General features: G+C 45.2%; 1 protein-coding gene and 2 non-coding genes across 3 annotated transcripts; all 3 read left to right on the plus strand.

Moving 5' to 3' along the window:
* Window positions 1–824: 824 nt before the first annotated feature.
* Window positions 825–9366, plus strand: RPL37 (ribosomal protein L37). The gene is made up of 4 exons (XM_089687816.1): window positions 825–926; window positions 2869–3004; window positions 3276–3360; window positions 9254–9366. Exons 1-4 carry the CDS (start codon window positions 924–926, stop codon window positions 9321–9323), a joined length of 294 nt encoding a protein of 97 aa, XP_089543942.1. The 5' UTR covers window positions 825–923; the 3' UTR covers window positions 9324–9366.
* On the plus strand, window positions 2723–2799 carry LOC149454100 (small nucleolar RNA SNORD72). Its single transcript, XR_016314378.1, has one exon. It is a non-coding gene; the product is annotated as a small nucleolar RNA SNORD72 (small nucleolar RNA).
* Window positions 9107–9185, plus strand: LOC149454101 (small nucleolar RNA SNORD72). The gene has a single exon (XR_016314377.1). It is a non-coding gene; the product is annotated as a small nucleolar RNA SNORD72 (small nucleolar RNA).
* Window positions 9367–12370: the final 3004 nt, after the last annotated feature.

A 12370-nucleotide genomic window follows, 5' to 3' on the forward strand; every position in this document is an offset into this window, starting at 1 on the left:
ATATATAAAAAGTATAAAAAGAAATAAAAATCCCAGTATCTATAACACCATTTGTAGACACTATAGTTTTCACGTAAAGCAATTAATTTACACGTATTGGGATTTTTATTTTTTTTTTAACAAAGACATGGAGCAGAATACATTTTGGCCTAAATTTTTGACGAAAGTTGATATTTTCAATCTTTTTAGTGGACATGTTTTATAGCAAAAAGTCTAAAATATTGGTTTATTTTCTAAATTGTTGGTCTTTTTTAGTTTATAGTGCAAAAAATGCAAAGGTAAGCAAATACACCAAAAAGCTCAATTTGTAGGGAAAAAAAGACATAAATTTCATTTAGGTGCAGCGTTGCATGACCGCACAATTGTCAGTTTAAGTAACGCAGCGTCATAATGCAAAAAATGGCCTGGTCAAGGGGGGGCGGGAATCCTCTGGAGGGCAAGTGGTTTTTACCAAAACTATGAGATCAAACCTAAACACTTTCAAATTATATGCCATCAGATAGGCCCTTTCACTACATAGCTGAAGGTGAATCTAAATGAAGTTGAACAAGAAAAGTGTATTATGTGTACTCTCCCTAATTTATGGTTGATTGTAAAATATATATATATATATATATATATATATATATATATATATATATATATATATATATATATATATATATATATATACACATATAGGCAGCGCCTCCCAGTCCCGCTCCACACTACTGTTTCTTACTAAGGTAACAATTGTGATCTTTTGGGAAACTGACCATAATACAGCTTCTCCAAAGAGCATGTGTTGGCAGCAGAGCAGCACTTGCCCACAATTAAAATGGCGCAGAGGACCATGACGGCGCCGCGGACCCGGAAGCTCTGCTCCTGATATAGCGGAAGTGATTACCTAGTTCCGGTCTCTATCGTATCGGCCGCTGGGGAAGATGGTGAGTGTCATGGTTTGTCGTCGAGTATAATCGGTGTGAATCCTTCTCCATCCTCCCGCCAGCGGGTTAGCACAGCAGGACAGGGGGTAGAGGGGACCTGCCGGTGACATGGAGCCCGGTATTGATGGGGGGTAAGGCGGTGGAGGGAAGATTATAGAGCTGATTAGCATGGAGATGCCGGTGCTGAGCCCATAGAGAGCGGCGTGAGGAGGGAGGCCTGGGAGAGGAGATGCCGGTGCTGAGCCCATAGAGAGCGGCGTGAGGGGGGAGGCCCGGGAGGGGAGATGCCGGCGCTGAGCCCATAGAGAGCGGTGTGTGGAGGGAGGCCTACGCTGCGCTGTGTCGGTGAGGAGCCGATCGAGGAATGCTGGGCATTGTAGTTCTCAAAGCCAGACAGCCTATTGTATAAGGAACCTCCCCACACCGCACTCTGTACACACATCCATCCCTGACTCTCCAATGTCAGATACCCGGAGATCCATCCCTTCTGCATCATCTAGCATTGTAACTGCTAAATCTGAGGAACATGCACACTCCATGCAGACTAAGTGGAAGGAGCTGCAGACCTTCCCCTCGGTGTAAGGAGCCCCACAAACTCCATGCAGACATTGCCCTCAGATAGTAGTGGCTGCAGACTCCACACAGACTGTCTCTAATCGGCATGAGCCCAGCAGACTCCATGCAGACATTGCCCACAGATAGTAGTGGCTGCAGACTCCACGCAGAATATGTCTAATCGGCATGAGCCCAGCAGACTCCATGCAGACATTGCCATCAGATAGTAGTGGCTGCAGACTGTCTCTTAAGTGGAAGGAGCCCCGCAGACTCCATGCAGACCTTACCCCTGGCTGGAAGAAGCTCCACAGACCTTGCCCTCAGATGGAAGTGGCTGCAGACTGTCTCTAAGTGGAAGGAGCTCCCCAGACTCCATGCAGAACTTGCCCCTGAGTGGAAAGAGCCCTGCAGACTCCATGCAGATAGTAGTGGCTGCAGACCTTGCCCCTGGGTGGAAGGAGCCCTGCAGACACCATGCAGACCTTGCCCTCAGCTAGTAGTGGCTGCAGACCTTGTGCCTGGGTGGAAGAACCCCTGCAGACCTTGTTCCCAGATGGAAGTGGCTGCAGACTCCATGCAAATTTACAAAAAGATCAGCTTAACAGGGAGACTACAGTGCAAAATGTTATGTTTGAATGAAGGTCCACTTTAATGTCACTTTAGTCTTTCAAATACTTAAATATAACTAAAGACCGGTTAGGAAGATTCACCCTCTTTGTCCCCTTTACACTTATTATCGAAAGTAAAAGAAAATCCCATTTGGGTTGTCCTCAGAACAGTAATGGAGGGGAAAGTTTGGGTTCCCAAGGAATTCCCTTAATTTGCCGGGATTCCTCGCACTTTCTGTTTGGCTATGGGACACAGATCGCAAAAACAGATCTGGCGGGTTAGAACCCTCACTTCTACTCAAAATGGAGAAAATGAAAGTGTTTCCCATAGTTCTACTTGTCATCTTACAACCTAAGGACAGAAGGTAAGTGTCAGAAGATTGTATGTGCGGGTTTAGCAATCCGTGGGATCTGTGGTTAAGTCGCACTGCATTTCGGCATTTCCATACATGGTCTGCCTGTTCAATATGCGGTACCCTGCCCCTGCTGGGCCTTTGTCATTCGCTGCCCTTCTCTATAGCCAGTTCCTCCAGTAAATTGAAGTGTTCCAAACTGATGTCATCAGATCATGTTTTGTATGTACAGCACATTTCCATTCTCCACTACCAGTTCTGAGTGAAGTTTGTCATCTTGCATTTATCAATGATGTGTTAAAATAAATGTCTGAACATATGACACTTTGTGATTTCGTTTTCTTGCTGAGATAAATGCAACACGCACAATGAAGAGGGTGCTTGGGAATATTCTTCTATTTCTAAGTTCCTTTTTTCTTTTTTTAGACGAAGGGAACATCGTCATTCGGAAAGCGACGCAATAAGACGCACACTCTGTGTCGTCGTTGTGGGTCTAAAGCCTACCATTTACAGAAGTCCACCTGTGGCAAGTGTGGATACCCAGCTAAGCGCAAGAGAAAGTGTAAGTACCATGTATATTCCTATCTGTGCCATACTGCATGATCATTTTTAGTTAGAAATTTCATACATTTAATTTTTTTGGTAATAAGTTACAGCAAAATAAAATGTTAATTGACTTTCAGTATATTCTGTTGGGTGGCTTTTGACCTATTACCCACCTTTTAATAGACATTGCAGCATCCTTGTGTATACAGTTTGAATGTCTTGCCTAATAGTTATGAGAGACCTTTGTTTTACTCAAATCATGAGCTTTCTCATTGGCTGTTCTTTAGACAACTGGAGTGCTAAGGCCAAGAGACGCAACACCACCGGCACCGGCCGCATGAGACATCTGAAAGTTGTGTACCGCAGGTTCAGGTAAGTGTGGAAACGTGACACTCTAACATTGTAGAACATGAGCCCTGGTTCACACTAATGCGCCCTTTAAATCATGATTTCAAAGTCGCACTTCTGATTTCATTGCGACTTCCTATAACAGAAGTCTATGCAAGTCGCATAGACATGAAATTGGCAAAAAGTAGTGCTGGAACCTTTTTCATAAACGCTGCAAGAGTCACAGCAATATGAACAGTTCCATTGCTGGCAATGGGGTGCAACTTGTCATTTTGGAACTCAAGCACACTGGGCATCTTTACAGCTGCTGTTTTGGGCTACAGCCAGTAAACTCCCCAGCATGTTATCCTATGTGTCCATGCAAACATAGGCTTTTATCAGTGTTTCTTGGCAGGGTCGTTTTCAGGATGGGAAAAAAACAGAACTACTGCGTTTTTGAAGAGGAGTTTTTCAGCTGTAAAAACTTTAACTCTGAAAAACGCAGCTATCCAGTATTTGAGCCTCAAGCTTTTGTGGGAGTATAGCTTTGCTAAAAATGCTACTGCAAAACTCTTGTTTTTATTTTCAAGTGTTCTTTAAGTTTTTTAACAGGATTAGTTACAGATGGGGGAACAACAAATGGAAAAGGACAGTCAAGTTCTCATTTGTGCAGGTTCCAATGAAATGCTTGGCAATGTCAACAGGATAACAGAACATATCAATTCTTATAGTACACAGTATTCGTTTTTAAAATACTACATAGAGAAGAACCTGAGAGAACAGGAAGGGGGGGGGGGGGAACAAGAGGGTGAACAGTATACCAGTCAATGACAAAACGAATACTCCATATTGGGTGGGCTATCATATTTTAACTGTGCATTTTGGATTACGAGATCACGAACGGGAGCATTTGGTGTAGGAAAGGTTATTCAAGGCGAATCTCCTTTCCATTTCACATTGGAAATTTAGGTCCTTAATCATCATAGTTAGAGATGGTGAGGTTGTGGATTTCCATAGTTTAGTGATATTATTTTTGGCTGAATATAACAGGTGGATTACTATATTACGCGAGGTAGGAGAGAAGTTTTCTAGGCCAATATGAAAGAGTGCTATGATAGGGTTAGGACGTATTACCTTGCCAGTTATTTCGGAAATTATATTAAAAACCGCATTCCAGAATGATCTTAATGATTTACATGACCACAATATGTACAGTAGGGAGCCTGTTTTTCCACATTGCTGCCAATAGAAGGGTGAGCAAAGAGGATATATTTTTGCTAGTCTAACGGGTGTCAAGTACCATTGATGCAGAAGTTTCACATATGATTCCCAAAGTGTAGTACAATGCGAGGCTTTATATGTGAGGGTAAAGGCTTTCTGCCATGTTTGATCTGAGAAGGTTTGGGAAAGTTGTAGTTCCCAGTTTCGTAGAGATGCTGTTTTAGGTTAAATTTGAACTAAGTGATATGGGAATAAAATGTGAATATACCTCTACCCGGATAATTAGGGTGATTGAGATATTGAAGTATAGGGGTTGGGAAGGTGATATTAGATGGTATCTTTGTAGTTTGGAGGCAATGGACGATCCTTAGGTAAGAAAAGTATTCAGAGGTAGGAAGGGAGAATGTGTTGGAGATCGCGGAAAGGGATTATTTTATTAGTCGAGTAAAAGTTCAATATTAAATGGACGCCACATTTTTCCCAGAAGTTTATGTTGATATAAGGTATCCATGAGTGTAAGACCTGTAAGGGGGTTAGGAATGATCTGGATTCTGAGAGAGGATAGGACAGTACACTAGTCCAGGCCTCAAGGGAAGCTGTGATGCAGGGGTGGGTAAGTGAAGGTTGTGCGCAATCAATGGATCGAAGAATAAGGAGATTCTGAGGCATGGTTGGGTGGAATATTAGGAATTCCATAGTAGAACAAATTTTTTTTTTCCCGCTTAGGGTGCCACCAGAAGTAAATTTAGTCTAGGAGTGCAGTTAAGTAGTATGAGTGTAGGTGTGGAAGGCCCGCCCCGCCTCTATTGCGTGGGCAAATTAATAAGTTAGTTGCGCATCTGGATAGTTTGGATTCCCAAATAAAATGGGAAAAAAGTTTCTGTACACTGCAAGAATGAGGTGGGTATTGGAATAGGAATGGTCCGAAATATAGAGAGTAATTTGGGTAGAATAAACCTTTTTAGGGCTGCAATCCGGCCCATTTTGGATAGGCCGAAGTTTCGGAGAGATTTAAATTCTCCTTGCAGGTTAAGGAGAAATCGGGAGGTTGAGGGAGTTAAGTTGATCCCTAAATAAGGAATCTACTGATTAGCCCATATACATGGAAATCTCTTAACAGGGAGATGATGGATGTTCGGTGGTGTATACAGGTTCAGGATCACCGTTTTTTTTGTTTTTTTCCATTCATTTATAATAGGAAACATCTGCATATATATTGAGTGTTACATATTGCAGGAAGCGATTGGAGCGGCTTAGTGAAAACTCGTTTTTAACATAGGTCTCTACAGCTACCGCTGCTGGCTTTTTTGTAACATCCATTGTGCATGAGGCCTAATTGTATGAACTAACTGGGAGATCACAGGTTTGTTTTGCTCCCTGAAATTGTGGCGAAGACAAGTGAAGTTTTGATAAGTCCACTATAGGATTGAAAATGAGTAAAACAGTGTTTAGTACACTATTTTTTTTTTTATTTTTTTTTTCTGTAGACTGCATCAAAATTGCAGCACATTCTGCGTGGTAAAGGCTTAAGGGCCCTTTCACACTAGAACATAATGCAGGAACCCCACGTTCGTGTCAATTTCCTGCACTGCATCTCCAGTCGTACAGCCCCCACGCTCTGCATCGGGTGTCAATGCAAAGTTAATGACACCCCAAACGCAGTGCTTTTACCTGCACCAAGATTGCATAGTACTAATGTACCACTAGTTTTGGTGTGGTGCGATTCAAATCTCACTGCACAGAACTGCATGTGAATCGCATAGGAACCAGGTTCCTGTGCGAATCACATGCAGTTCCTTGGGTGAATGGGCCTGGATCCTTAGGCTGTATTCACACCAGTGGTTACCAACGAAGACTGAAAGGGGATGTTTCTCCACCAGCAACAATCCACTCCGTGTATGTGGAAGGTATTTAAGGTGTGACATAAAATTAATTTCAGTACATGAAACTGCTTAGTTGTGTAGCATATCTGCTGCAGAAATTGTTTTATAAAGTGCTGCCTCAGTGGCTACATAAAGCCATTTCTACCATTTGGATATGATTGTTCCAATTTTATCTTCCATGACAGAATATGGTTTTGTACAGTGAAGCATTGTAATATCTGTTCAGTGTAATGGAGCTGCTGGCAAGGTGACTTTTTAGCTCAGTGAAGCACAGCAGTTATATAGAAAATTGTAACAGAAGTTTGAATCATTGTCAAGAATAGCATTTTCATTTTTCAGGTCTCCTATGCACGCAGTTCTCATTTAGACTGTAATTGATTTTGATAAAGTTGTTTACTATGCAGTGTATGCCTGTTACAGAAATGAACGTCACATGCTACCATTTACCTTGACAGGCATTCTTTAGGTCATTACTCTTGTGTGTTGTATTAACGAGTTGCCCTAAGGCAGCCCATTCATTAAAATCAGTTGCCAATGCATCAGAATAAGCAAACTTTTTTCCAACCTAACATACAACAATTCATGGTACCGTGTTGCCATCTGTTGCGTTGCAATGCAGGTCAGTTGTTGGGGTGTTGCATTAATGCACGTTATTGCAGTGTATAGGGGGAAGGGACTCTTAAAAAGTGCAGGTTTTGAGTTAAAAAAAAAACCTTACTGCATTCACCCAGGTGAGTATCAGTCCGATGCTGCATCTGTCGTCCTCTACCAAGAACTGAGCAATCAATGACCAATGATCACTCAGTTCTGGTGTCAACTCTGAGCAGAGAGCAGTGACAGTCACCGGCTCTCTGATCTGCCCCTCCAGCGCTCATTAGAGCAGCTGGCTCAGGCTGTCAGTGGTGTACTGAGAGGCTGAGCCAGCTGCTGGTCAGGCATCTGTGTGGTTCCAAACATTAAAGTTGGGATCTCTCCAGAGTCTGAACCGGATGAGTGATGTTAGCAGACAGCAGACTTTATTCCGCTGTCGGCTGAATACTGGTCGCAGGATTGCAGTGCACTCCTGTGACCTATAGGAGAGCTGGGGCCAAAAGAGCTTTGGCCATACTCCTTTAAGGCTTTTTGGACTGTAGATAGATCCAGTCCACATGCTATTGCACACAAGCTTAATACATGCAGTGGGTTTAAGATCTGCTAGCTGCAGCCTAAAGGAAATCTGTTTACCAATACTGGGCTGTCATAGTGGCTGTTTCCTGGGAAAACCTAACTATGCAGGCTCCTCCCCAATCTCACGTGGGAATGACAGTGGCTAGGCCTCAAGATTTGCCACTCACACAAAGCACTCTGGGGCATGTAACTTGTTCCCTGTATCTTGCTGGGCATCTTTCCAGGCTTTAGCAGGGTAGTGAAGGATAAGTAAAAGCTGCTGACACTTATACCTGTTACTTTGCCTTCTATGAGCGAAGCACAAGGTCTTTTAGATTGTATTTGTCAAATGCCACCTAATTGGAGCTATATGTCTGAAGTGAACTCTGGATTCTTTAAGTGATTATTGAATTCCAGGATTTTATTGATTTTTTTATTTTGGTTGCGGTATCACAGAATTAAATGGAACCTGTCAGTACATCCAGCAAGTGTGGGTACCATTTGTATGATTTCACTCTGTGACCCCCCTAAAGCAGGACATCTGCAGTATGCAAATATTGAATATATGCATTTCCGGATGTGGCTTGGATGCCTGCAGTGCACTATGGGGGTTTGCCCCGCTTCTGTTTTAAGCTTGAGTCGATATACAGTACACTTCACTTGACTGGATACAAGCTTGGTTTGCGTGACTGTTCCTTTATTCCTAGCTTGCCTTTGCTGGGCAATAGCCTCTTTTAAAGTAGAACTAAAGACTTCTGTATGATAGTTTAAAGAAGTCCTACTTCCATTTACTATGTGATGCAAAAGCCTCTTGAAATCTTCCTTCCTCCATGTTGTGTCTTGTACACTCCCCCTCTCATACACTCCCGCTCACAGCGGGAAGTTTTCAGCAATAGAAGCAGTGCTGTCAATGCAGAAAGCAGTGGTTGGAACTAGGTAGGGCCATATGTTGATTGACCGGTTAAAGGCATGTGAATCAGCAGTGACCATGTCAATAGCCAGGCCCTCCTGCCAGATTTTTGTTTTAATCCCACTGCAGTGCAAGCAGACTCAGCCTGCATGAGAATGGCAATACTGCACTGAATTCAGGAGCAGTGCAGCATCGTTTCCACACCATGACTGGCAGGGTCATCAGGTATTTGTGGGACTCTGCTGGGGCTGAGAGAACATAGTTTTACTTCTAAACCCAATTCCAGCTATAACAGCTCTTCCTGTGTATTTGAGGGAGCTTCCTCCCAAATCTGCAGTGTGCCGTTGCCTATTGAGGATATTATTGTTTGTAATACGCACCTCCAGGGGCAGGAGGGAGGGTAGTGTACAGAAGAGGGTAAGCTTGGCATCTGGTATTATGGGGTTCGGTTTGCATTTTTTAGAGAGTCTGTAAAGTATTAGGGTATCTCTGTAGGGGTCTGGCTAAAGGTTAGGTCATAGGACAGGCTGAATTGATATTGAACATTGATTTACAGTAGTTTATGCTGAACGCTAAAGGGAAACTTATGAAATGTTCATTGTTTGATAAAACCTGACATGAGATCCAGTGAAGCTTATCAATGATGTCTCAAAATAAATGTCTGAACAGATGAGATTTCTAGTGATTTCAGATTATAACTGAGATAAGCTTGTAGAAGCATGCATACATTTGCTGTTTGATATGCACCCTATTAATGTCTGTCTTTCTCTCCATACAGGAATGGGTTCCGTGAAGGTACAACACCTAAACCCAAGAGAGCCGCAGTTGCAGCTTCCAGCTCCTCTTAAGAACTGATATTTGTACAAAAAAATAAATGTGGTCAGAAACATACCGTCTGTTTTTCTACATTGCATTTCCTGTATGATGTGTATTAAGGCTGACAAGCTGAATGCCTAAACATTACATCAGAGTAATACATGATATTTTAGAACTGAGAAAACTGCTCTATATTGGTTTATCATGAAGACCATACTGGTTTCAGTGGATTGCATGGTTATGCAAATCATGTCTCTTTAAAATTTAAGTTGTAAATTTATAATGGTTTTTTTTTTTTTCCCTGGTCCATTGAATGCTGGGCATGCTATGCTTCTAACAAGGCTAGCAGTAGCTCTCTACCCATTGACTGCTTTTGCAGACAGTAGTTGGTGCTGTATACTGAGTCATGCAGCTGCATTTGCATGCGACCAGAAAACATGATGATTTAGGATGACTACATTAAGGATTTATTCACAGCAGTCTTCTCACTAAATGGGGTGTGGGCTGGTGTCTAATGTGAAGTTGTGGTGTGTATGCGTTTTTAAACATGGTAACCTGCCTCAATGCAGTGTTGGGTGCATGTATTCATGGTTGCTGGCAGCTCTGCCCACAGTAAGTCATTTTTCACACGGCGATCCAATCAGTCCATGTGTCCGTATGGATCCGCGTGTAAATGGACTTGTCTGTTTACACCTGCCTACTTCCTTTCCGGTCATTTACAAAAAAAGGTTGGGAAGAGAAGTCTGTTCCCCTTTGTCTAGGCCATGGGTAGGCAACCTGAGAGCCGCAGAACTACAAGTTCCATCATTCCTCTGCAAGTCATAGCTGTAACTGTCAGTTTTGTCATCTTTGCAATGCCTCATGGGAAATGTAGTTCCACAACAGCTAGAGAGCCACAGGTTGCCTACCCCTGATCTAGGCAGATCGGATCAGAGGGAAGTTGGGTGTAAACAGAAAGCCAATCCGTTTACACCTGACCACCCATAGAGTGGAGAAGGCTGTGTCCATGTCTGCTCTATATAAAGTGCACATGGACCCAATATTCTGCTCCACTCAGCGATTTGTGGACAGATCACCTACTGATCAAAGCAGATTTCACCCTGTGTGAAAGGGACTGGTCTATGGCTGCTGATGCTCTACTTCCACCTTAATCAGGCAAATGTTTTGCTAGACCACCCTCACTATGGAAACCATTACTTTCAGTGCTGAATAGTCAGCACTGTCTGGGTTACACACTGTGCTTCTCTGTGCAGCTTCTCTTGGAAACTCCCCAGTTACAATATGCTTGTCACCTGTACTGTGATCTTTGGCTAGCTTCTGAGATGGACCGTTTCCAACAGGAGCACCAGGCCACTACTGGTGGGTGGAGCAATAAGGAACATGTCCCAAATGGTGCCTATGTGACCTGTGGTGTGTGCTACAGTAAAACTGCTCTATGGGTGGCTAATGGCTCTGGTCACGCAAACAGGTGCTAGGATGTTGAGCACACTACTGGAGTCAGTGGGCAGCTGGATATTGCAGCAAGGAGAGAATGTTTTGCCTGCTGAATTCAGAAAATGGCAATATCTTTGTCCCCTCCTACCTTCAGACCTGGCAGAGCTATATTCCCTGCACAGGTGGTTGGAAGGGCTGGAGTTTAGATTGCACAGAAATCAAAGTTTAAAGAGCGGAGAGGCTTTTTTTTTTTTTTCCCCTACCGTCTTTCAGGCCAGCACTCTGAGAGACCTCGGCTCCTCCCCATCTGAGGAAACACCTCCACCTACAATAAAAAAGCTCCACTCCCCTCTGACCTCAGTTCAGGTGTTTCCTCCGGTGGGGAGACACGAGGAGGCGCAGGAGGACGATAGGGGAGCCGAGGGCCGGATAGCCGGCTGTGAGGCCCGACGCAGCCGGGAGTGAAGGCCGGAGTGTCCGGCTGCATATCCTCCCAGGGCAGGCTGCCAGCAGTAAGAGTGCATCCCGGGGGACGGGACAGGGCACTTACCTGCTCTTCGCCCCCCGGCCCCCTCCGGCGAGGGGGGGTGTCGGGGTGGCCGTGGTGAGGTCTGGGGAGGATCGGGGGGAGTTCCGCTCCTTCCCATGCTGGCGGTCTGAGGGCTTTGCCGGGCCGGACGTCGGGAGACGGCGGTTTCCGGCGGAAGCGGCGGGGCTTCGCCCAGGGCCGCGACTTCCGCTTCCGGTCGCGGCCTTCACACCACGGCGGCGCGAAATTTGAATGTGGCGGTGCGGTGCACAGCGGTCTGGGGGACAGACCTGCACCAGGCGACCACCCTCCGGTACGGGATGTCGGAGGCACCGGGACCAGGAGATGCCAGCACCAGCCAGTCGCAGGTAAGGTGCCTCAGTGAGGCCTCCCCTACCTGTGGGCCCCTAGCAGAAGGTAGGGCAAGGGGTCTGTGGTTTTTCAGGCCCTTGTTGCTCTGCCGGGAAGCAGGGGGGGGGGGGGTGTTTAGTGTCGGACTGATTGGGCTTCCCCCCCCCCCCCCCTTTTTTCTTTTGTGTCTTGCAGGGCAAGGCCCGAGCTAAACTTAGGCACCAGGAGCCCAAGCGGAGATGCCCTTCCTGTAAGGAAGTTCTAAAAGAATCTTGGCGAAAGGTTCTTTGTGGCCCATGTATACAGGGGTTGGTGAGGGAGGAGAAGCCGGAACAGGGGGACCTAGCTAGGTCAGTGAAGGAGTTGGCTACCACCTTCGACTCCTTCAAGTCCCTCATGGAGAGGTTTGCCCTCCCATTACCTACACTTCCCCCCCCCCCCCCAGGTGGCTTCGGTGAGTCGTCGGGAACCCCTTATGACTGGGGAGGAACCAGTGGGGGACTCCCAGTCTGAGGAGGAATCAGCGGGTGAGGGTCCCTCAGAGGAAGGGAGGGGCCCCTCCCGGTATAAGTTGACCCTAGAGGAGGTTGATGAGCTCCTGGGGGCTATATACGAAACCCTGGACATTAAGGAGGAGGTTAAGGCCTTATCTCTCCACGACCAAATGTATCAGGGATTGGAGGAGCACCAGCACAGAATGTTTCCTGTGCATGACATTTTGGTAGACACGATTAAGAAGGAGTGGCAAGACCCGGAAAGGAAACC

Source organism: Staurois parvus, unplaced genomic scaffold (assembly GCF_062004578.1).
Source record: "Staurois parvus isolate SC_StPar_1 unplaced genomic scaffold, SC_StPar_1.0 ptg000438l, whole genome shotgun sequence".
Classification (NCBI taxonomy): Eukaryota; Metazoa; Chordata; class Amphibia; order Anura; family Ranidae; genus Staurois; species Staurois parvus.